This window comes from Mus musculus, chromosome 2 (assembly GCF_000001635.26).
Source record: "Mus musculus strain C57BL/6J chromosome 2, GRCm38.p6 C57BL/6J".
Taxonomy (NCBI): Eukaryota; Metazoa; Chordata; class Mammalia; order Rodentia; family Muridae; genus Mus; species Mus musculus.
In genome coordinates this window covers 146,060,493-146,084,669 of record NC_000068.7, presented here as the reverse complement: position 1 = coordinate 146,084,669, position 24,177 = coordinate 146,060,493, and the positions used below count along the sequence as shown (strand labels likewise).

The 24,177-nt window shown below is 44.2% G+C and overlaps 1 protein-coding gene across 7 annotated transcripts in view; it reads right to left on the bottom strand.

Annotated features, from left to right (window-relative positions):
- The window catches only part of Cfap61 (cilia and flagella associated protein 61), a 280,279-nt gene that overhangs the window by 130,366 nt on the left and 125,736 nt on the right, over positions 1–24,177 (bottom strand). For all 7 annotated transcript variants that reach the window (XM_030252249.1, XM_030252246.1, XM_030252245.1 and 4 more), the window contains one exon: positions 7,282–7,409. In XM_030252249.1, coding sequence (XP_030108109.1) covers positions 7,282–7,409 — 128 coding nt within the window. The remainder of the gene's footprint in view (positions 1–7,281; positions 7,410–24,177) is intronic.

The window sequence follows — 24,177 nt, the reverse complement described above, 5'->3', positions numbered from 1 at the left end:
GAAAAAAAAAGAATATTGGTGAGAAATAAGTAATCTGCAAAGAAACAAAGAACATGAGGGGTACTCTGGTTGATGGTATGAGTTCTGTCTACATCATCTAAGCCCACCTGTCACCAACAAATGATTCTCAAGCCACCAGCACTCCGCTGCCTCCAGAGGTCTGCCAAAGGGCTTCTTCTAAACGTGGGAGAACAGACCAGGGTGCCAATCAACAACCAGGACAGGGATGGGTGGATAACACTAGAGCATCCTCACCCCAAAGAGGGACCACTTTCAGTTGTCTCTCTCCAAGAGCCCTAGCAGGATGGGGGTGGGGTCTCAGCTTCCCAGCTGAAAAGCTTTCCTCCTTCTCTTGTCTGACGAAGCATTATGTTGCCAGACCCGAGACTATTCCCATTCCACACCCCAGGCCTTTGTGTTCAGCTCATTTGGAAGAAACACAAATCAAGACAGCAGTTGATGTTTTTGTTTCAAAATTGCACTTTTGTGGGGTCATGAAGACTACATCTTCTGCCTCCCACCCTTAACTACAAAGAAGCATCAAGAACCTATGAAACTTGTGATAGGCTAAGCCCTCCTTCAAAAAAGGCATAATAGTGACTATAAAAGGATTGCACTTTGCAGGGGGGTGGGGAGAGTATGTAACTTGGTATTCAGAGACAGGAAATACCTTTCTTGAAAGGAACAGGAATGATAACTTTAGCAAATGAAGATACTTTTATTTAATACTAATTACATTTAAATATTGGAATTGGCTTAGGAAGCCTGGTTATCATCCCTGGAGATGTCCCCGATCATTCTTTTCTGACGGCTCAGTGTTTAGTCCTTCTGCGGTGGGGCTGTGGGGCCCCTGGGAGGCTGAGCCACTGTGCTTAGCATGCTCTCCAGGTCACAGCTCCTCCCATCCCCAGCTACCAGACGGACCTCAGTACGGTCCCTGGTGATCTCTTTGTAGTTCCAACACCACAATAGGGCAAGATGCAACCTGCCCTTACATTTCTGTTTCAAGTGTCTGCCTGTTCTCTGGGCTCTAGGGAAGTTGATATGAGCATGCCTTTGCCCTGCTTTTGTTCTGGTGTGAACAAAGCAAACCAGGGGACCACACGCCCTTTCAGTTCCTGTGATAGGACAGGGCACTCACAATCAACTTGCTCATGGGGGTTGGCTCTGAGATCAGCAAGCAAGCAAGCACTATTATTAGTCACCTAATTAGTGACAGGCCACACTGAAGGTTTCAGATGTCCTCAGACAAACATAAAGAACGTAATTAGGCTGCTGGCATTAGGCTGGCTACTGCCAGTGCCCACAGCTGGGCCAGATACTGAGTGGAATTGTGTCACCTCATAACAGGGTTATGGTCACTTAAGAGTCAGAGCTGCAAAAACTTCCTGGTTCTGAGCTATTCTTTACCTCAGTTTTTTTCTACCAGATGAAGGATCAACGTCTAGACTAGGGAGCCTGAAGCTTTGTCCATTAATGGATTGTTTGGGTTTTGTTGTTGTCGTTGATGTTGTTTGCTATATCCACTCCAGTAGTGACTTGCTCAACAGGTTTAGAAACCTGGAAGCAGTCCCGAGGCGAAGAGTTTCACGGAAACTTAGTCTCCTGGAACTGTGCATCCCATAGCACGTATGCTCCAATTTTGTCCTTGTGAATGGATCTGTGTACTTCCTTTCAGTATTGCTTTGTTATAGGTGCCTCTAAGCAATGACTTGCCAAATACCTAAACAAAATCGAACTTTGCTTCCTGGCCTTCACCAATGCCCTAGGTAGTCCTTGAGCCAACCCTGGGCTTGGAATTCAGTAAGAATGTTGCCTATTCAGTGACATTCAGAATTGCCTCTAGTATTGTAAGAGAGATAGGGAAAGAAATCAAGCATTACTATCTACTGCATAGAGTTAGAAATCTCAGGGCAAGCTTAGCAAAGTAAGTTTAGAACTCTTATTATATTTATATATGGCAGACTACATTACTTATTAGTAGAAAAGTCCCCCACACTATCACTTAGAATAAAAGCCAAGTCGCTCCCATATACAGGAATTTACAGTGGTTTAGGAAGTAGATCAGGCTGTGGTTTTAGAGTATTGCATTATTCATGAGAAGGTTAGCTAGAGCGGAACTCCCTAATTAGAACCATGACTTGGGTGTGAAAGTCCTTGCCCTGGGAGTGTAAAGATCTCACACCTGGCTTCTAAGACTATAGCTGACCTTAGATAGGGCTGACTTTGTCTCAGTTGTTTTATTGCCCAGTTCCTGTCAGTCTTTGTGTTTGCATTCCTCTGTTTTGTGTTAGAGTCTTTAAGCATCCGGTAAACTCATTGTACCTTGTCGATGTGTCACCTAACTTCCCTATTCTGTATAAAAAGTTTGATGCTCAATTTGACGAATCACATTCATTGTAATTTGACAATTACATTGTCACCCATTCTCACCGACTCCATGTCCACTTGCTGGAACCACTGATTCCCATGGATTGAGGGGGGCTGACTAGGCCTGGTCCATGGCAGTTGTTTTGGGAAAATGTCTCATTCTGTAATCCTGGAACTTCAAATGATCTGCCTACTTCTGCTTCAAGTGTGGGGATTAAAGGTATATACCACCATGATTGACTTGGTTATTTTTTGAGCAAATTTTTCTCAGTATTAGTAATAGAAGCAACAGTACAGGCTTTATGGCGCCTATCAGCACCTCCTGTGAATTATAGTGTATATTTGTCTTATCATATACAGAGTCATGGGGACACCTCCTGGGGCTGTTTCCATTCAATATTATCCCATGGATCATCTTTACATTTTTTTTTCCAGTGCCATCTCTGGCTCTTCAAGAGATTTCTTTGCCTTGGAATTGACTTAGTAAGGCTTCAACATTAATAGAGAAACAAGAATTGTGCAACATGAAAAGATATCATGAGATGCAGAAGATTAGAAACATCCATAAAGGGAAAGGGTAAAATAGTAACTACTTCAACTCAGTGAGCTGATGCCCAAAAGAAAGTGAAAAGGCCATTCTTGTGAGTAATTGTGGGAGAAACCACAATGAATTGGGGTACTGTGGGCCAGAGCCTGAGGTGACAGGTGGCACCCATGTCCCTGGTCCACAGACCAGGCAGTGACTAAGAATAGAAAAATAAGACAGGTTTAAAGACCCAGCTCCAGTCTCGGCACCCTTTGCTGGCATAGCATTTCCATATTCCTTTGTTAAAAAAAAAAACTGATTTTTACAAACCCCAACATATTCAAAGTATTTCATCTGGGCAACCAGTGGTGTGCAGGATGAGCAATAAAAGTCTACTTACTAAGCAAATAAAAATGCAAATGAGCCAGCATAATGTGACCGTTCTGGTGACTCATGGAGGAGACTTCCAATCACAGTTATTCAGAAGAGGTAATGAGAGCCTGTGCAAAAGGAGCCACCGTTTCAGAGCATGGATATCCAATCCTGATAACCAGGCTCAGACGCATCTTCATTAACTAAGATAGGAACCATTGCAGTCCATACATTTTTGTCAATGAGAAAGAAGGTGCTTTTTAGTTTTGTTTTGTTTTGTTTTGTTTTGTTTGTTTGTTTGCAATTCTTGTCGTGTAAAAATCCATGATTCAGGATTTGAGGAACTCAAGCATTTTCTGCATCCTGCTGTTTATGAAAACATTTTCCCTGCGGAAAGCTGTCAAGATGCTTGAAGAAGTGATGACTGGTGGGAGGTCAGGTGAATAATGTGGATGGGGCAAGCCTTTGTAGCCCAGTTCATTCACCTTCTGAAGTGTTGGTTGAGACTGGGTAATTATGGAGGACACTGGGTCCAGTCTGCTGCCCAACGTGGGCTGTAGGCCACACAGTGTTCAGTGCACCTCACTGGTTTGCTGGGCACACTTCTTGGATGGAACGCTCTCAATGGAGTCAGAAGGCTACAGTGGATAAGAAGGGCAGTAGACACCACGTAGTGCCCAGCACCATCATTTGCTGCACATTTGGCTTCGAGAAGGGCTTTGGAGATAACTTGAGACAGTTGTCATATTCGATCCAGTTCCTGTTGCAAGTCACAACCCAACTAAAAAATGGTTCATTGTTGTTCTATAGATTAAGTCAGGATGACAGTTCAAAGTGACAGCTTGAAAAAAATCAGCATGAGCTCCTGAGATCCAACTTCCTCTATGCTCCAAATGCCAGCCATCGCGTGGTCTCTACTGAGCTCTTTGGCAATTTCGGTAGCTGTAAGAGGATCAGCTTCAATAACTGCCCTCAACTGGCCCAAGTCAACTTCCAACAGTGGCCACTGTGCTCCTCATGTTTCTCTGCCACACTTCTGGAACCACTGCACTGCCTGTTCATTAGCAGTCCCAAATGCACTGTTGATGTGTGTTGTCCCTGCCACTTCAAGACCCATATATCCACGATTCTCAGAAACTGCCTTCATGACTGTCTTTCTCCAGTCAATCTTGTACACCACAATCAATCTTTTATGATAATAACCAACATTTTCTTCCTTTGTGTTCCCTATTCCAAGTGGTCTGTACTCTCCTTTCCTAGATCAACTGCTGACTCTCACAGAGTCCTACGCCCTGGCAGAGCAGGTAGGAAAGAAAGCTAAACCACTCAGGCAGAAGGGGCTACCACTGGCCCTTCCTTGGCTCTCTTCCCGGCTGCTTCTCCGCAGTACCCTGGGTACTCAGATGCAGAGGACTTGAGGAGGAAACAAGTCACCTGCACTGGCCTTCACCCTGCATGACCTTGCACGCCCCCCATCATGGGACTCCAGGCAGCTGCAAAAAGAGCTGAGAGCAAGGCTTCTAGCTCCTCCACCCAATGCTTGTGGAGCCACTAGGCTAGACCCAGGAGGGAGGCAGTGAGCTAGGATGCTGGTGTGTGCATCGAGGGAAGCACCTGTCATGCCATTGGTGACTCTAGAGGCCATGTCATAGGGAAGATGCACGGCTGTTTTTCAAGGCCAAACAACCATAGACATGAGGATATGTCCCCACAGATACATGGAAGCTAAGGTTCAGATAGAACTTCATCATCATCATCACCATCGTCATCCCCAAACAGGTGTGGTAGCACATGCCCACAATCCCAGCAAATTAAAAGATGGATGAAAGAGAATCCCAAGTTTGAGAGCATGCTGGGAAATGCAGAGGAAGTACAGCCATTAAATTTCTTTTTTGCAAAGCTAGCCCCCTTATCCCCTGCACTCTCCCATGGCCGAGAACATCCTGGGTGCTGACTTTGAGCAAGCCACTATCTCACAGCACCCAAGCATTGGCAAGGCTGGGGAAGAGAGAGAGAGAGGAAGAGAGAGAGAGAGAGAGAGAGAGAGAGAGAGAGAGAGAGAGAGAGAGAGAGAGAGAGAGAGAGAGAGAGAGAGAGAGAGAGAACCCGCTGCTTTGGAAGGAAGAGGTGTGTACTTTGCCATTTCTTACATGGCAAGGATATAAGAGCAAAGAGTGCCTGTCATGTCACAAGGTGACAGAACTGAGGGGGCTGTCCTGGGCTTCGGTGGATGCCTCAGAAAAGCACAAGCTAAGTCTAACAAGGCAAACTCAAGAGGCCAGGCAAGACAACTTCCCCACCCTAAATCTTGCTTCGACAATTCGGGTTCAATCCTCATGGGTAGGTAGCATTTGGTCAAATGTCTTCAACTTCATTGCAGGCCCAGATGTGTACAAATTTAGTTCAAGTGGTAAGTAAACCAATAAAGTGAAATATGCAGTAAGTTACTATGGTGATTGCTAATTTAAAATAATTAGAGAAAATAATGAGAAAACTATTTCCTCTCTCAAGGATTAGAGATCTGTAAGCTGATACCAGTCTCCTTCTCGAGAACATAATCTCTATAATGAAGACAGAGAATTTTGAGTGCTTTAAAAAGGTCTCTCTGATTGGGGAATTTAATCAACCCAGCACTTATACCAGAACTTATATTTGTTTTTATTGAATCTAAGTCAATTCCATAAAAGGAAAATTACATGTATATATCTTAATGCAATCATTTTAAGCAGAACATCATAGGCATTACAGACAAATTAAGATTTAAGACCTGTTGATAACCATTTCTTGAGTTCTCCAATTTCAAAACCTCACCCCACTAATTCATCACTCAGTTATGGGCTGCCATAAGGCTTGCTGTTCAGGGTCTTGGGAGCAGGGACCCGGCAGGAGAGTTAAACACCCCAACTACAGCGCAGTACCCACAGGCAGTGTTCCTCATTTCTGCCAAGAAATGCCTTTAAGTGACTGCAGGGTTGAAGCTGTGAACTTTAGTGACAACACACAATGCATTTCTGACTAACTTAGGCTATCTTCTGCAGAGTTGAATAAGTTGGCTAGAAAGCTAAACAGTAAGCCGGTTCTTTTCCTTTCCTGGTTGATGCGCCCTCAGATGAGCAAGTTGTCCAGTGGGGTTGGCTCACCTTACTGTTAGTCGGGCGGGCATAAGAATTTGTTGGGGGGAGGGGGCAGCTAATGTCCCAGAAACCCCACTCATCCTCTGGAACTGCCAATTGTTGCCTTCAAGAGGAGTCATTTGAGCTGGATTTTCCTGTCTCCCCCTGACTTTTGAGCTCCCACATACACATACAGTAAATAAATGTAATAAAAATTTGCTAGGCATGGTAGCACACACCCTTAATATTAGCACTTGGGAGGCAGAGGCAGGCAGATCTATGTGAGTTGGAGGCCATCATCTTAGCCAAGGCTAGATAAACTATGAGTATATGGTAGACCAGCTACATTGCAGCATCTCAGGTTCACACCCTCTACTCACTTTGGAGGTCCTGATTCTGTTTCCCTGGTGTGGGTTGTTAGGGATCTAAATCCTTCCTAAATACTTAATGTTATTCTTGTGGTTGCCCGGAGGAAGGTGAACATATATAGGACAGGATGAACAAAGAGGCTTTCTGGAAGGGGTCTAATGGCACCAATTTTATATATTTTATGGCATTCAATTTTTTGCTGAGGTCCTCAAATGTGCAACTGAAGCACACAATAGTCACAAACAACACAAAAAAAGGTGATGCTAGCTGTGATCCAATGAGTACTACTGACAAACCATCCACACAGCTCTGCAATGGGTTGTCAAACAAGCTCAAAGTCTATTTTAAGTGGGGAGAGAGTCCCCCAGGTTCAAACAGTTCCAAAGCATTACTAAACCAACCCTTTGCAGTTAATCAAACCCAATAATGGTTGTGCAATTAACATTGAATAAGTAAAACGTACAAGCAAAGAATTTTTATTTCTCAAAAATAAACACATAAAAAATGACTGAACGGAAGGAAAGAACTCACCAAAACACCAGTGTCTCTAGGAATGAAATCCCAACACTGGACGCACCGACCACAACAATTCTGGCATTGACAGTGACTTTCGGTTCTAATGTTAGTTTTCTGTTGGTGTGGTTCAAGGCGAAACTCACCTGCATGGAAACAAAGAGAAAGAAAAACTTGAGGGAAATGTAGTTGAGTCAGCGCCCCAGATGAACGGTAACAAGGCGTTATTAAGCCAACCCCCTGTAGGAAATCAAGCCCCGATAATGGCCATGCAGTGGCCATAGAAAAGTGGTTTTGGAAGTGAATGAGGTGCTGGAGGAATGGCTCAGTGGGACATAGCACTTGCTGCCTGTCCATCCAGAGGACTGTGGTTCAGCTTCCAGCCACATCTGGTGGCTCAGAGCTTCCTCTAACTCCAGCTCCAGGCAATCAAATCCTCTTCTAGCTTCCACAGGAACCTGCTTGCATGTGGTGCACATAATTTCACACAGGCACACACATACATTGAAAATAAATAAATAAGTATTTAAGAAATGTAACAAGATAGTAATTTGCCTAGGCCCTGTCTCTCTCTCTCTCTCTCTCTCTCACACACACACACACACACAAAGATTGATTTGAATGTTCTTGTCTTATTGGTAGTTTATTGAGACCCACAGTCCTTGGTGATAGAAATAATCCTATAAGATGGTCCAGCTATTTGCTGGGAATTGCAGTCCTCTGTCTTTTCTTATGTCCAGAATTTTGAGTGAAATTAAATTACATCACTTGAAGCCAAGGACCTTCTGCACCCTTTACATCATTCAACAGAGTCAGTACTCTGTAGTCAAGAGATCCTTGATAGTATTTGTTGATTGACAACATTCGCTGAATGATAGAAATGGGTTAAGTACTAAGGGCTGTTCAGTCTTCAGGAGCCCCAGTGTCAGGGGGGAACTCTAAGAAGCACAGACCCTAACCGTGATCCCTTTTTAAAAAATCTGTATTTGTGAAAGTGACCCTGACAACATGACTGGTTGGTTTATCCTGAAGAGTCTGGACAATAACAAAAAAGTCGTTACAGAGAGGGAGTGTGTGTCTGGTAGATGGGGGTGTAATTCTTGAAAGAAAATTATGCAACACTCCGAAAGTCGTTAGTTCTATTTTTAACTCAACCCACGCTTTTATATGGTGATTTGTTGATACTTGATACCATGTGTCTAGACGATTATAATTACCACGGACTTTTCCTAGGAAACAATGGAGGCCAGAGTCAGTGGAATGGCTATTATCAACATTAAAGGAGCAGGAATACATCTTTTGGGTCAGAAGCTCACATCCTAACAGGCAAAATCATTTCATCTTCTCAAAATCCGGAGCTCCTAGGTGTTGGGAATCCAGTAGGTTGATGGAGATCACTTTAAGCTGTGTCATCCTATTCAGTGCCTTGGGTGTCATGACCTCAGGCTTTTCCACTCAGTAACTAACACCCAAGATGGGGACGAGTCCCCTGTGCAGCTCTAGTCAGCCTAGCAATATGGGAGCAGGAAAATATATTAACTATATATATATATAGTTAATATATTTTCAAAGGATTTTTAACAAAGTTGGAAGCATCCAGGCTCTCCATAGTTAATACTGCTAGTGCCTCTCAGCATGTTTGCTCCCCACACCCACCTTTAAATTGACACCATGGATTTTGGAAGCACCTGGGCCCATATCCATCTTAAGAAAGGATTTAATGGACAAATCACACAATCTTTTTTTTTTTTTAAAGATTTATTTATTATTATATAAATACACTATAGCTGTCTTCAGACACACCAGAAGAGGGCGTCAGATCTCATTACAGATGGTTGTGACCCACCATATGGTTGCTGGGATTTGAACACAGGACCTTCAGAAGAGCAGTCGGTGCTCTTACCCACTAAGCCATCTCTCCAGCTCAAATCACACAATCTTAACCCACACTCTACCACTGTCCCAGCATAAACATGTGACCTGAGTTGGCCCAATCAGAGTGAAGCCCAGGCCTGTTGTATGACTTAGGAGACCAGAAGCCTTCCTGCTTCCTGCACAGCCCGAGACGCAGGTGGGAGGCCCGGAATGGCAGAGTGTCATCATAAAGAACACCATCCTGGGTTGGAATGCCAAGAGAACCACAGAGAACCAGGACAGAAATGACTTCAACTGCTTCTTGAAGCCCATGCTACCTTTGGATTTTCAATGGCATAAGCAATGAGTATCAGTCACACATCACCACCATGGTGCTTCGTAACAAGCCATTCCAAACATACTAGCTTAAGACTGTCACTTGTTCTCCATCATAATACTGTGGGTTAGCAAGACGTGTGCTGATCTAAGTCTGATCCAGCTGCTGCTGTCTCCATCATGTAGATTCCTGAATAGCTTGTCTGGCTGTCTGCCTACACACACACACACACACACACACACACACACGATAGATGATAGATAGATAGATAAGTAGATAGATACATATATACATACATACAAACATACATGATGAATGGATAGATAAATAGATAGAGATCTCCTTTCACTGATAAGTTACATAATCCTAACTCCTCCTTACTTAATGATTAGCCTAGTACATTAAATATGTAATCTACGCTGACCTAATCAGAGTGAGGCTCAGAGCTGTGTGACACCACAAGGTGGAGATGTGAACCCAAAACGGCTACCTTATTCTCTGCCTCCACCCCACTTCTGATAAGAAATAGCTGGGGCTTATTCCCAGAGTAGCAGTGGTATAAGTGTGAGAAGGGCAGGTGAAAGTTGGTGTGCTTCCTGTTTCCAGGCCAAACAAATCATATGCTGGAGCCCGACACTCGGTTGGGTAAAGTTCCTCATCTCTGATGGAGGACATTAGGTTATAAAGCAAAGGTGCAGCCTTGGTGGTAGTGGTGGTGGTGGTGCGGGGAGTGGCAGGTGGGAATGACCAAGCTCACTGCGTGTCCTCCATCATTCAGTTGCATATGCAACTGAAAATTTCCTAGGTTGATGTGAGGAGCCGCCCTCACATTTGCCATTACAAGATGGTGCTGACAGCTGTGTTCTAAGTAGTAAACATAATCTGCACACGTGCAGGGGCAGTTTTCCCGCCATGTGTTCTGCCTTTCCCGTGATGACAACTGGGCCGATGGGCTGCAGCCAATCAGGGAGTAATACGTCCTAGGCGGAGGATAATTCTCCTTAAAAGGGACGGGGTTTTGCCATTCTCTCTCTTGCTCTTGCTTTCTTGTTCTTGTTCTTTTTCTTGCTTTCTTTTTCTTGCTCTTGCTTTCTTTTTCTTGCTCTTGCTTTCTTGTTCTTGTTCTTTTTCTTGCTTTCTTGCTCTCTCTTGCTCTCTTGCACTCTTGCACTCTTGCTCCTGAAGATGTAAGCAATAAAGTTTTGCCGCAGAAGATTCCAGTTTGTTGCGTCTTTCCTGGCCGGTAGCGAACGCGTGTAAGAGTTTGATACATTTCCTATGAAAAAGTACAATTCTTGAAATAAGCATCAGTTATGCAAGACATCAAGTTCACCGGGTTTGGGTGGGTGTTCCAGGATTCCACACTCCCTAGTTTACTGTGCTCAGCTTAATTTCTGAGACAAACAGGCTATAGGTCCGCTTAGCCAGTCTTGGGTTGGGTGGTTCAGGGGGGTGAAGGTAAGGAAGGGCCAGGTTGTTATGATGGCATCACTCCTTGCAGGTCTAATTAACAGATTTCAAATGCAAGCATCTTAACAGCGGTCAAAAGCCAAGCTACTCTTCCAATAGCAGGTAGGCTCAGATATTCGCTTGGCCTCCGTGGGAAGTGTAAACTAGCACTGAACCATAGGCAGTAATGAAATTCCCTGGTAAAGAGTTAGACATCAGTCATGAACCGGCTCCAGTATCACAGATACAAAGGCCAACTGAGAGGAGCAGAATGGCTTTTGTTTCCCCACACAATAGCGTTAACACCAACAGCTGCCAGGCCTCAGAAATCACCTTTCTAACTGCTAAATATGCAGAGTGGCTTTGGGGTGTCAGAAGTTACTGATCAGTCCCAGGTAGGGGTGGTGTCTCAGGAGACTGAGCATGTATCACAATGTTGCTCCTGTAAACGCAATTATGTCTCCAGGTTTTGATTAAAAACACAGTTGTTGTTAGATAGAATTAAGGCTCCTAAAGTAGGGGGCAGAGGGGCGGGGTGGGGAAGTCATCTTTTAAACATTTGTAGATGCAGCTATAAATGCCTGGAGGTTTTTCTCTCGGTGACAAGTGACAAGCTGGTGAACTGTGCTGCTTCTGCCTTTGAAGGATCTTGTTTTCCCTGTGAGCAAGAAGCAGGGTGTTGCTTAGAATCTTTCTTTTATGTTTCTTCAACTGTTCTGTCTGCATGGGGAATAAAACAGGTACGGTCAGGTGAGGTGCCGCCCATCTGTTAGCCAGTTCACAGGTGCCTAAGGATTGGAGGACCATGAGTTCCAGGGTGGACTGGGCTACAGGGCTAGACCCTTTCTCAAGATGACCAAATGAAACAGATAAGGAAGCGCTCTGAGCAGTGACAGTCTGGGTGCTTCTCGATGAGAATCTACCCCACCCACAACTCCACCTCTCTCATGAGTAGGAGATCCCTTGTGGGGCCTGACTATCTTAACAATAAACATCAAGTGAAAGTCTTATCTCCTGATGCTGGATTTGCCTGTTACTTTATTTTTTAAATATAGTCTCATGTAGCCCAGACTGGCTTCAAATTCCCTGCGTGGACAGACAAGGGTGCTTTTGAAGTTTTGGTCCTCCTGCTGTTACATACGTAACACGGTGATGGATAGGAAGCCACATTCTTCTCTCTGCATCATCTCAAACTATTTCTGATTCTGTTTTTCTAATGCTCCTGAGTGAGAACCTTACACAAAGGGATGGTTCCCACCACCGGCGTGACCGTGTACTCCAGCAGAAAGGGCTAACCACGGGTCATGATGTACACAGTAAATGATCTTTAAAATCAACATTGACTTTGGCAGTGACTTTAAAACATATACTTTAAATTTCATCCTAGAAATTGAAAAAGAAGTTATAATATTAGAGCAGATAAGATATTCCTGGGCTGAACTTGGAGGTGTGGGAAACACACAGTCCAGGTAAGGTAGGAACAGTCCAGGTAAGGTAGGAGCTGTGAAGAGCTGAGATAAGAAACTAGAAAGAGAGAGAAAAAAAAAAAAAAGCCGGGCGTGGTGGCGCACGCCTTTAATCCCAACACTCGGGAAGCAGAGACAGGCAGGTTTCTGAGTTCAAGGCCAGCCTGGTCTACAGAGTAAGTTCCAGGACAGCCAAGACTACACAGAGAAACCCTGTCTCGGAAAAAAAAGAAAAAAGAAAAGAAACTAGAAAGAGAATTATCATTTCCCATGAGTGTCTGAGCATAGCAGACTGGCTGTGAGCATGTTAAGTCACCGAGAAGAAATTTTGGTGGATTTTTAAATAAAATTGTTGTTAGTGGTGGTGGTGTATATGTAGTGTGTGTGTGTTTTTGTGTGTGTGTGTGTGTGTGTGTGTGTGTGTGTGTGTGTGTGTGTGTGATAGGTCATGGCACATGTATAGAAGTCAGAAAACAACTTGCAGAAGTCTGTTCTAATCTTCTCCCACATAAGTCCAGGAAACTGAACGTGGGCCATCAGGCTTGTTGGCAACAATAGGGTTCTCAGGTCTTATTTGTTTTCTTTCTTTCCTACCGTGATCCAACCTAGACACCTTTGCTCTGTAAGGTTGGGATTTCTTCTTTTTTCTCCTGCATTATCTGAACTCACCCTACATCTTGGTTCACTCAGAAACTAGTGAACGCACAGATAATCTTAGCTTTTCACTTCATGAGCTTCCCTCTACATATGTGATGTTTGAGTGTGTTATGAGGTGCTGAAGGGAGGGGCGTGTGTGTGTGTGTGTGTGTGTGTGTGTGTGTGTGTGTGTGTGTGTGTAGTATCTGTGTATGGGATGCGAGTGCGTTTGTGATGTTTTGTAATGCGGCAGCATGATGCAGCAGGAGGAGATACCTTAGTGAGGCACCCATACCTCCTCCCTGGGTACCAGTCTTATGACTATGAGGGGTCTGGTATAAAATGAAGTTTATTTGAGGCATGAGAAGAGAGTAGAGGCAGAGAAATAAAGGATACAAAGGAGGGAAAAAAGAGAGGAGAGAGAAAGGAGGGAAGAGGCCAGCCAGGAACACATAGAGGGGGAGAGGGGGAGGGGGGAGAGAGGGAGAGAGGGAGAGAGAGAGGGAGAGGAGAGAGAGAGAGGGAGAGAGAGAGGGAGAGAAGGAGAGAGAGAGAGGGAGAGAGAGAGAGAGAGAGAGAGAGAGAGAGAGAGAGAGAGAGAGAGAGAGAACAAACAGTCCTTTTATAGCAAGACAGGCTTGTACCTGGCTGTTGCTTGGTAACCGTTGGGTGGAGCCTAGAAGAAATGCTAACAGTTTGTGTGGGGTGTGTGTGTGTGTGTGTGTGTGTGTGTGTGTGTGTGTGTGTGTGTGCTAGGAGCAAGGGTAAGATAGCAACTTCAGGTTTGCTTCCATCTGATGTCACTTCTTGGTTCCATCCACCTTGTGATATATTGGCTTTGCTTCGCTTTGTTTTGTTTGAGACAAGTTCTCTCATGGCCCTGAAGCTCACCAAGCAGTCTAGGCTGGCTGGCAGTGAACCTCGGAGATGCACCAGTCTCTTGCCTCCCCAGCACTGGGATCATAACCTCATAACCAGGCTTGGATGTTGTTGGTTTTGTTTGTTTGTTTGTTTGTTTGTTTTGTTTTGTTTTGTTTTGAAGATTTCCTTTCCTTATATAAATGAGTTTTAGTTTGCACGTATGTAGATGCATCATGTGCATGCCATGGAACAGACGGTACAGTTTGCCATGAACCGCTATACTCTAGCTAGGACTCTAACTCGGTCCTCTGTAAGAATAACAGTGCTCTAAGCCACTGAAGCATCTCTAGACCTGTGCTTAGCGTTTTAGACATAGGTCCTGGGTGGGCTTAGGGGTTGATGCTCACAAGGCAAGCCCCTGACCAACTAAGTCACCTCCCCAGCCCTCAGGAGCCCTTTAAAGGAGTGTTGACATCATTGTTCAAAATTGTCTTGGTTGGTTCTCTTTCTAGTTACCAAAATGACTAAATAAATAACCTGACATGTTTAGAAATATTTAGGACTAATTTTTTTCTTATAGGATGATGTTGGTGTGTATTCTCAGTGGAGTTTGTGTGGTGACTCGATGATGGTTATCAGGAGACACGAGTACACAGTTTTCAGTTTCCCGTGTTCGTTACCTTTCCTATGTATATAAAATACTGATCAAATACAATTTTCCTGATAATATAAATCCATATTCAGTTGTTCTATTTAAGCTAGTTTCTTTACTGTATTTAAATTGACTTATAACAATGATGAAACATTCGTGAAACTCTATTTTAAAAACAGATTCAGGCCACGCACGATGGCTCAGTGATGGACTTGATGCTGAATAAGCCTGGCTACCCCAGAACCCACATAAAGTTGGGAGGGGTGAACCCACAGCACAGAGCTGTGGCTCACATGCGCTTGCCACACATCAGTAACAAATAAAACTATTTTTAAAAGCTAGATCCAAAATCCGAAGCAACTAACTTTATAAATAAGCCAGAAAAGTAGAAAGCAGATAAAAGAACTATAAATAGTGGCACGTGACAAATACCAAGGGACAATGTCTTTCTTTCCAAGGACATTTCTTTTGTAGTTATGATCTGCCTTTGGCGATGGACAGGGCATCATCAGTGTAGCAAAGTTCTGGTCCTGGTTGAGGTCCTGGGTCTCTTTTTCCTTACTTTGTTCAAATGGGAATAAATTAGAACTGGTTCTGCCTCTTCAGCAGGAAGGCATGCAGACTACTGGCTAAAGAAAGTCTATAAGCAATTGGTGCTTTCCAGGCAAAGACGCTATGCGAGGTAAAAATCACACATCTCTCCACAGCCATATGAAAAGAAAGGCAAATCTCCAAAAACACATTTTTAATGGACAAAACAAGAAGCTCAATTTTCATCTCACATCCACATGCATGCAGCTTTTGGTTACAGAAAGCTTCCAAAGACTTCAAAGGGCCCTCAGTCAGTATACAGGAGGACGCAGAGCTTCTAACCCATTAGGAGTAAAATGTCTGAGACCCTTAATAAGCCTGCTTTTGCTTTATACGTGTAATTTTTTTTCCCCTGTGCTTCCCAATTCTCTGGTTTCTCTTTGAGAAACCCCGTGTTCTTCCACAAAGTAAATGAAACAAATGATGACGGATTCGCAGCGCTGCAAATGTCAGGGTGAGCTCCAAAGGTCAAAGTTCACGAGTGGGAGCTCTTTAGGGCAAAGCATTACAGTTTTCACCAAATAAACAAAAGGTGGAATGGTGCGGCCACTCAGAACCAATCACCTGAAGTGCCTTCTACAAGCACAACGTGCATCTTCACAAAGTTGCCCCTGTTAAACTTATTTTTTAAAACTCAGAGGTAGATATGAATGACAACCCCTCTGTCTGGTAGAGCATAGGAAGTCAGTGTAGACACTGCTGTGATTTTGAGTCTTATTTGATGATGTATTCTCTTAATTTTTTTTTCCTTGAGTGGGGGAGGTGGGGCTCCAAACAATTCTGCATCGTGGAGATTTCAGAAAGAAAAACCAAAAATAAAAGCAAACTGTTCTATTAATATCCTTTGAGGGCAAGTGACCCAGGGACACTTTCGGGCTTCCTGATTCACACTGGAAGAACATACGTGAAACTGGAGTGTGGGGGCCAAGAATGGAAGTCAACCATTGCAGGGTTTGCTTGCCACCATTTCCCCTCCCCCATACCAGGCACGCTCAGAGCGCTTACTGAACACCCGACTAAAGGACTTATCCCGACTCAGGGTGCAGAGTATATGGTCTATGATGGCAGGGAAGCCATGGCATTGGAAACAGCTCACTATTGTGGCAGTAGGAGCTTGAGGCAGCTGGTTATACTGCAGAGAAAGCTCCAGCTAGAAATCTGTCCAAGCTAGAATCCATGAGGCTCACCCTGCATACATCTTCCAGCTAGGTACCACCTCCTAACATGGCCCCACAACAACTCTCCCAGCTGGGGCCAAGTGTTCAGACCCATGAGACTGTGCAAGAACGTTTTACAGCCAATGCACAACACTCACTAAATATCCATGAAGTAAACCTAGCACTCCCTTTGCCTCCGCAAAATATCAGTAACTTTACCCATAGCAATTTCTCATTTAAGGAACTATCATACCTCCAGTTCTTTTTTACAATCTTCATATTATTCCGGCAAGAAGTGGGAGCTCAAAAGATTCTTGTGGTATTCTCATGAACTGTATGCATCCTACCTGAAGAAAGAAGGCTCCTGTACCTGTTACAGTTATGCTACAGATCATATAATGCTCACACCTAACTGCAAACAGCCTAGAGAGGATGGAAGATGACGTAGCGCTTATGCAGAATGGAAACCTGAAAGCATGAAGCCCGGGGTTCTGCGGAGGCAAAGCCTTAAACTGATCGGAGGCACGAGTTCGTATCTGCACAACTTGCTCTCTTACCGCATGCTTTCCATCTGTAAGTATAGTGCAGGTGGCCTCTGGAGATGCAGACATTACGTCCTCACCCCAGGCAGCAGCAGGAGAGAGAGAGAAGAAAATCATTCTCTTTAAGCAGCTGTCCCAGAGTTTCCATCCCTACAACTTCTCAGTAGCCCAAATATAGGGAAATGTTGCCATAGTTCAACTCACCATTACTTTGCATATGACTGCCATTGCCATAGCGGTGTTGGAAGGGATAGGTGCAGAGGAGAGGGTGTGGCCTGGCAACTGGAGCAGGGTTCCTCAGCTGCTCCATCTGCCCCTCCCCTTCGTGCACCCGTGCTTCCTACTGCCATGGTTGCTCAGACTTGATCTGTTACTGTCCTTTCTTTTAGGCTTCCTTATTATTCTCTTTATTTATCTTTTTCTCGGTGTATAAAATAAGGGCTTGGTGACATTTTAATAGATGTATGTCATTGCTCATATTCACTCTCCCAACCCCCTTCTTGCTGATCTCTCTCCTCACCCACAATCGCCCTCCACTTCATGCCATATATATGTGTATATATGTATATACTGTACACACACACATGCACACACACACACACCTAGGCTCCTTGTATGAGAGAGAACATATGATATTTATCTTTACTTTCACCCCTCTCATTATCCTCTCTTGCTCTCCTTCCTTTTAGACCCCTCCCTCCCCAAGTCTCTCCTCTGTGTTCATATCCTATTTATGTGTACACATACACAGCTAGATTCCACAGGGAAAACATGCGACAGTTGGGTTTGTTTTGTTTAACATGAAGATCTCTGGTTCCACTCTTCTTTTTCTGCAACTAACATAATTTAATCCTTCTTTGCACCTGAGCGACGCTCCGTGTGTTTATATACCACATTCTCTTCACCCGCTCCATCTGCGGATGAGCATCGAGGCTGGCTCCGTGTTTTGATTGTTGTGAACAGTGTATAGTAAACATGGATGTGTAAGTATCCCTGTGGTATGCTGACATGGAGTTCTTTGGATAGATGCCCAGGACTACATGGCTGGATCATATGGTTGTTCTATTTTCAGATTTTCAAGGAACCTCCGTATTGATTTCCACAGTGACCGAATCCGTTCTCATGCTCACCAGAGGTGACATGGGGGTCCTCCTTCCTCTGAACCCTCACTGCCATTTGTTGTCATTTGTTTTCCTGATGACAGCCATTCTGACTGGGATGAGGAAGTTTCAAAGAAGCTTGATTTTGCACTCCCGCTGATGGCTAAGGCTGTTGCACACTTTTTTTTTCTCATATTTTTATTGGCCATTTCTGTTTCTGCTATTAAAAACTGATTGCTCTATTCATTTGCTGATTTGTTGATTGGATGATTTGTGTTCATTTTATGTCAGAAAACCATGTCTTGTAGGTAGAACGGAATAACGGTGGCGGCCTCATCAGGTCTAGTTTACATATTTTATCCAGGTTGGCATTCCTCAGATCTGCCCTGCAGCCATTCTCACCTTGACAATCACGGCGGAACAGGCAGGAACAGGAACGTGGTAATCTTTATCTGCTCAGGGTGAGCTCGGTGTCACCTCTTCGCAAGAGTTGTGTGCTACATGGACAGTATTTTGAGCTTAGCTGCCTCTGATAATGTCTTCCAAAGGATTTAGCATAATTTGGCATTGAAATAAACAATTGTTGTGTCTCCATAAAGGCCAGAGACTGAGCAGCAGGATACAAATTTGCCATTAATGAAACAAATATCCCTTGGTGAAGGAATGGCAGCCATCCCATATTTTCTTGCGGTGTAACTATTGAGTGTGTTTTTAGGAGCAAAATAAAAGATGATACTCAAAACTACATGAAGCCATGTTATACTTTGTTACCGAAACTCATATTAAATATCCTATGACTCCCACCAAAAAGAAATGCTATTGAAGAGAACATAAATAGCCTCCTTTCTAGGATGGGAGGGATTTCAAAGCAATGGCTTGCATGACTGATACACGTGCTACTCTGGATTTTCACTCAGACATTGGGTCATGGTTTAAATTAGACACAGTTTTTTTCCCTCAATGGTAGATGAAATACAGTTGTATCTTGCAAATGATGATGCCTCAGACTTGATATGATTAGGGGGTTACTTCCAAATAGCATCCTGAGCAAGTAAGTCATATAGCAGTTAAAAGGATGACAGACTTTGTACAACACACAGACGCTGGCAAGGGGGCATCACTGTTAGCTTCTAGGCACTGCTCCAAACCATTAACAGCACATTAGTATCCACACCAAGATAATCCTATGCAGCTCTAGGTACTGACCCTCCTGCCACAACAGGGTCAGGGGAGTGGGTCAAAGGTGTAGCAATGTCCTTTGAGCCTGCACAACACGTCCATATGTCACTGATGTCAACCACAAACTGGAGAAATGGCTTCTCTGGAGTAAGCGCATGGCGACAGGCAGCAGTGAGGTAAATCCATGGCAGGGAAATGTCTTACAGAAGCAAGTGTCCGATTTGCATCATTCTAAAAGTACAACCTGTGGTTGCTACAGTTCAAATGTATCTCATTTTCATTTATTTCAGACTATAATGAAACCATTTTTAACTGCTTCCCACCTGTGTGTGTGTGTGTGTGTGTGTGTGTGTGTAAGTGCACACCCGTCACAGCACATTTGTAGAGGTCAGAGGACAGTTTACAGTCAGTTCCACCACGAGGGCTCTGGGGATTGACTGAACTCCGGCTCTCAGGCCCATCCACGAGAGACTTTACCTGCTGAGCCACATCACCTGCTTCTAGGTGCATCTCTTTAAAAACAAAAACAAAAACAAAAACTTGCTGTCTTAGCATGTTGCTATGTATTCATTCTCAGATCCATATGCCTATGGAACAGCTACTCATATTAGCACATCAAACGAGAATACAGCCTCGGAAGTTAGAGACAACTTCAGACGCAATCGTAAGCATTCTTCCCGTTAAACTTCGGTCTTCCAAAGGGATGGCCCTTGCATATGGGTATCTCGGAGTAGAAGTTTTCCCTGCATATAAAGCTCATTAAAATCAGGGGGGGGGGGAAATGCAACAATGATAACCCCACCCAGTCTGCCTCTGCAAGCCCTCTCCCTCACACAGAACGCTTGACTTCAAACACATGCCATTTCCACCATATCAGGAAACTTCCCAGTAGCACTTGAGTGACCTCCAGTTCAGCTCAGTTCTTGGAGTCAGCACCCCAGGCCTGCTCCCAGGTGCTCTGTCGTTGCTAATAACAAGTCTAGTTTGTGGCCCATGCTGCTGACCAACTAACTGCCCGTAAGTTGGAGATCCCCATGACCCTTCCACAGTGGCGCAGAGAACTCAAGAGAAACAGTTTACTTACCAGGTCATGAGTTGATCATAAAAGGGTAGAGCTCAGACCTGGCCAGTCACATGGAGCATGGCACGGGTCACGAGGCTTCCTCGTGCCCTCCAGATGTGCTCCACTCTCAGCATCTCCATAGGGAGCGTCTCGAAAACCCTTTGGCCTTGGGTGTCTACGGCTGCTTCACCAAGTAGGCATGGCTGATTAAACCACTGGCTGTTGGTGGCTGACATCACTCTCCAGCCCTTTCTTGTTTCCAAAGCGGTTGGGAATGGGCCTGAAATTATTCTCTTCAAAGTCACTACCCTTATATGGTTAAAGGCAAATTTTTCTCATCTTAATGGGAGTTAGCTATCATCGCTCAGCTGGTTTCTTAAGAAGTTGGGACTTTTAAACAAGCAGCCTAGGGCTTAGTTTGATAATTTGGACTTTTAACATAAGTAACTCCATTTGGGGCCTGGTTTCAGCATTGCTAGCCACAAAGCCACTCTAACTTGTTGGTGGAAATGGTAAGTATATATGAATGTGGGCTGCTTATGTGGCCATGTGGAGAAGCTCTTCACAGATCTTATCTGTTAGCTCAAAGCTTAGCTCACCAGCTAACTACAACAGCGGCATAGAGTGAGCACTGGTCTAAGTGCTGAGGTATGAATGAGCCTTGAGAGGTGAGGACACAGGCAAACAAATGCGATGCAGTGTATGTGAGGGGGCAGTGTGTTGGGAAGCTACTACTGTGAGTGAATGCATTCAAAAGGCACAGGATTAAAGGAACTCATTTAGCCCCAGGGACTGTGTGTCGGTAGAGTAGGCAGGACTGTGCTCTGGGACGCAGGCAGTTCTGGACTCAGCTGGACAGCCCTGGAATCAGCTGGCCCAAGATAGCAGGAAAAGTCAGGGAAGGATTCCCAGAGAAAGTGACAGCTGAGCTGGCTTTACAAAAATCAACAGAGTATCTCCAGGCAGACAAAGGAGAGAACTAACTGGGGGTGAGGGGGAGCCAGAGCGAGGCTGAACAGAACACGCAGGTCAGTCCGTCTCTAAATGTAAGTTCACAGACTAGGTCTCTCCAAAGGCGGAGCTGGCACTCTTGGAAATATAGGAAGCAAGCATAGAGGGAAACACAAGGAAAAGGAACAGGAGTTAAGGAAGAAGCGGGAAGGGGGGGCTGAGGGCCAACCGAATGTGCCTCATCACCTCCCATTAGCCAGTGTTATTTGGCACATCTCTGAAGCCAGAGTGAAATGAAAACTCTATTCCTGCAGAGAATAAGCTGTTTGGTGCACATTGGGCAAGTGGCCCTGCACTGCTGGGTTCAGCCCCTGGGCATCTGCTACAAAATGACAGCCCTTGAAAACAACGCTCTTATTCTGAGACTTTCTGTGCAAGTGAGTGCTCTTTCTAGGTATAGTTTTGTTTTGCTTTGAATCTTGCTTTCTTTCACCATTTCTTTAGTTTTGCTCCTGGGTATGTTCCAACACACACATGTCCAGTGAACTGGCTAACACACGTGACTGCTTTTAAGGTCTAGTGTGTGCCTCTGTGCCCATGGCTCGTTTTTTTTTTTTCAATCAGCCTCGGTACTTCTGTTGACATCCAACTGTATCTCTGATTCTGTCTCAAGAAATTAGGGTGCCTCCTTTCATCCCAGTGCGAACAATGGTTTGGATTCTCTTTCACACGACTTTAAAATTCTGCATACCAAAAGGCTCACTCGGGCTATTGTACAAGCAATGTACAATGGGTGTTTTGAAAGAATGGGCTTTTCTGAACATTCCAACGGAGTGTGCGAAGGCTACAAATGCAGTTCAAAGGAATTTGGTCAGAATCAATGGAACTGCTTCTTGGTCCAAGTGGAGGGCTTGGAGGGAGGAGTAAAACAAATCCACCTTCTTTTTAAATTGAAATGAAAAGAGGCTGGCGGGCAGCTAAGCAGAAACCTCAACGGGAAGGAAGGCAGGATACAATAAATGGGAGTGGCTCTTGTGAACAAAAGTGAAAGAGGCTTCTTAACAGAAGGTGCCAGGCTGATTCAGCGGGCCAGATATTTCACATCTGACGGGGGAAGAGAAGGCTCTCAGTCCACTGCTAATTCTTATGAAACAGGGAGCCCCCAGCATGAAAGAAATTGCTTTTAAAAATTCCCACCTGTTTCCTCTTGGAATTAATTCCTGACGATTCTGACATTATCTAAGGCCCGCCAATTGCCTGTTCCCAGTAGAAACTCCTCTCTCCCCAAAGTTAAGTGTTTGATATACCCCGAGTTTTGAAAACAAAACCAAACAGTGAAAACAATATTCCATAATTAATTAGCACAAAGGCTTCCCTGTGCCTAGCCGTCCTGGTGGGAGCTGGATTGGGGCTCTCAAGGGTTAATGCTTATGTGGTAGCAGGTGTGACTTCCGGGAAGGCTCACATCAGAAACACAAAATCAAACATGAATCCTCAGGAAAATTCCTGCTTTTGCTCAAACACAACCCCCCCCCCCAATCTCCTACAATCCTTTGGAGTGGCTGGCAGGAGGCAGGGACAGTAGTGTACCATAATTAACACCCGATCACCGTTAACATCTCACTTGGGTTGGTGTAAAGAGAGGTCACGTACTTTTAATTTCTCACACGCATGTCAGTGGTAAACAGTCCCAGCATTCCCGTTAATGACACCATCTGGCGAGTCCCCTAACTGTGTAGCCTTCAGCTTCCAAACAAGATGTAATGTCAGCAACACATGAAACCCACTGACATTTACAGTAAGGAAATTTATTATCAGCCATTGGTTTCATATAAATGTGTTTGCGTGACTGCCAGGGCTTTCAAATCGTCACCTTTGCCAGGCGAGCAAAGGAAGGTGCAATAAATAATGGATATTAAGCCATGCATGTACTACCAAATCATTAAACATTTATCGCGCAGGCACAATAGCATCTTGAGCAACAGTTACCACTTGAAAAATTAATGCCACTTTTGAGGGTTGAATGGGAGCCATTCAGTCTAAGTGTTAACAGTTTTTGTTTCAGTACAGAATATAAGGATCCCCCAAAATTTCTACTTTTTAGGTCGAACATGACTATGTATATGTAAATAGCGCTTTAAAAATAATTTCATCTTGAAGAACAATTGCTTTATGCTCTTTTGTTAAATAGTAAACATTGTAGCTGAAATGTTTTGTGAAAAGAAAATAATTGTTTAAACCTTTTCTCAATACCATAAATGGCAGAAGAAAGGTTCTTTGGGGATTAAATGGTATGATTCCCTTTAAAGACCTTAATGGATTCATCAGTTATGGTTGCAATTAAACGCCTTTAATTGTGGATTAAGGACCCGAGTATAAAGTCAAAGCAACAAAATCTCTTGAGTAACTGAGCTGCATTTGTCCCCAGTCCTATTCCCTTAGAAATATGTCCCCAAACATGCGAGTGATTTTCTTCTATATGTTTGTCTTATGAGTATCCATTGCTTTGAGTTAATAATGAAAAAACTACAGATAGAAGGAGGGCGGTTACTGTTTCTTTGGAGGGTTTAGCAAAGAATAATAGTGTTTGATTGAATGGAACAAAGAGAAGCATTGGTGGGAACTTTACTGGCTTGCTGGATGTGGAACTTAGAAGGTGGGGAAGCCAGCGCTGCCCTGGGGAAGTTCTTCCTTTAGCTGGTAAAGCTCAGCTGCAGACTGGGACATCCAGGGACACACAAGGTGACACAGGACACAGAAGGTGAGGCTCTAGAATAAAATTTCAACACAATCTCAACATGTAAAATTGTCACCTAGGGAGAGGACATGAGCTAAGCCCTACTGTGAGTGTGAAGCATTACCTAGGGGAGAAAGAAAAAATAGGTGACAGACAGACAGACAGGCAGGCAGACAGGCAGGCAGGCAGTCCTGGGTTCAAATTAAGAATTGACTGACTAGGAGACGTATATCCTGCCTTGTAAGGGTTTGATGTTTTCGTGAGCACCGTTACTCTAAAAGCCTGTACAATTTTATTGGATTGCAACTCATGGATTCCACTCTTCTCTTCCCTATAACC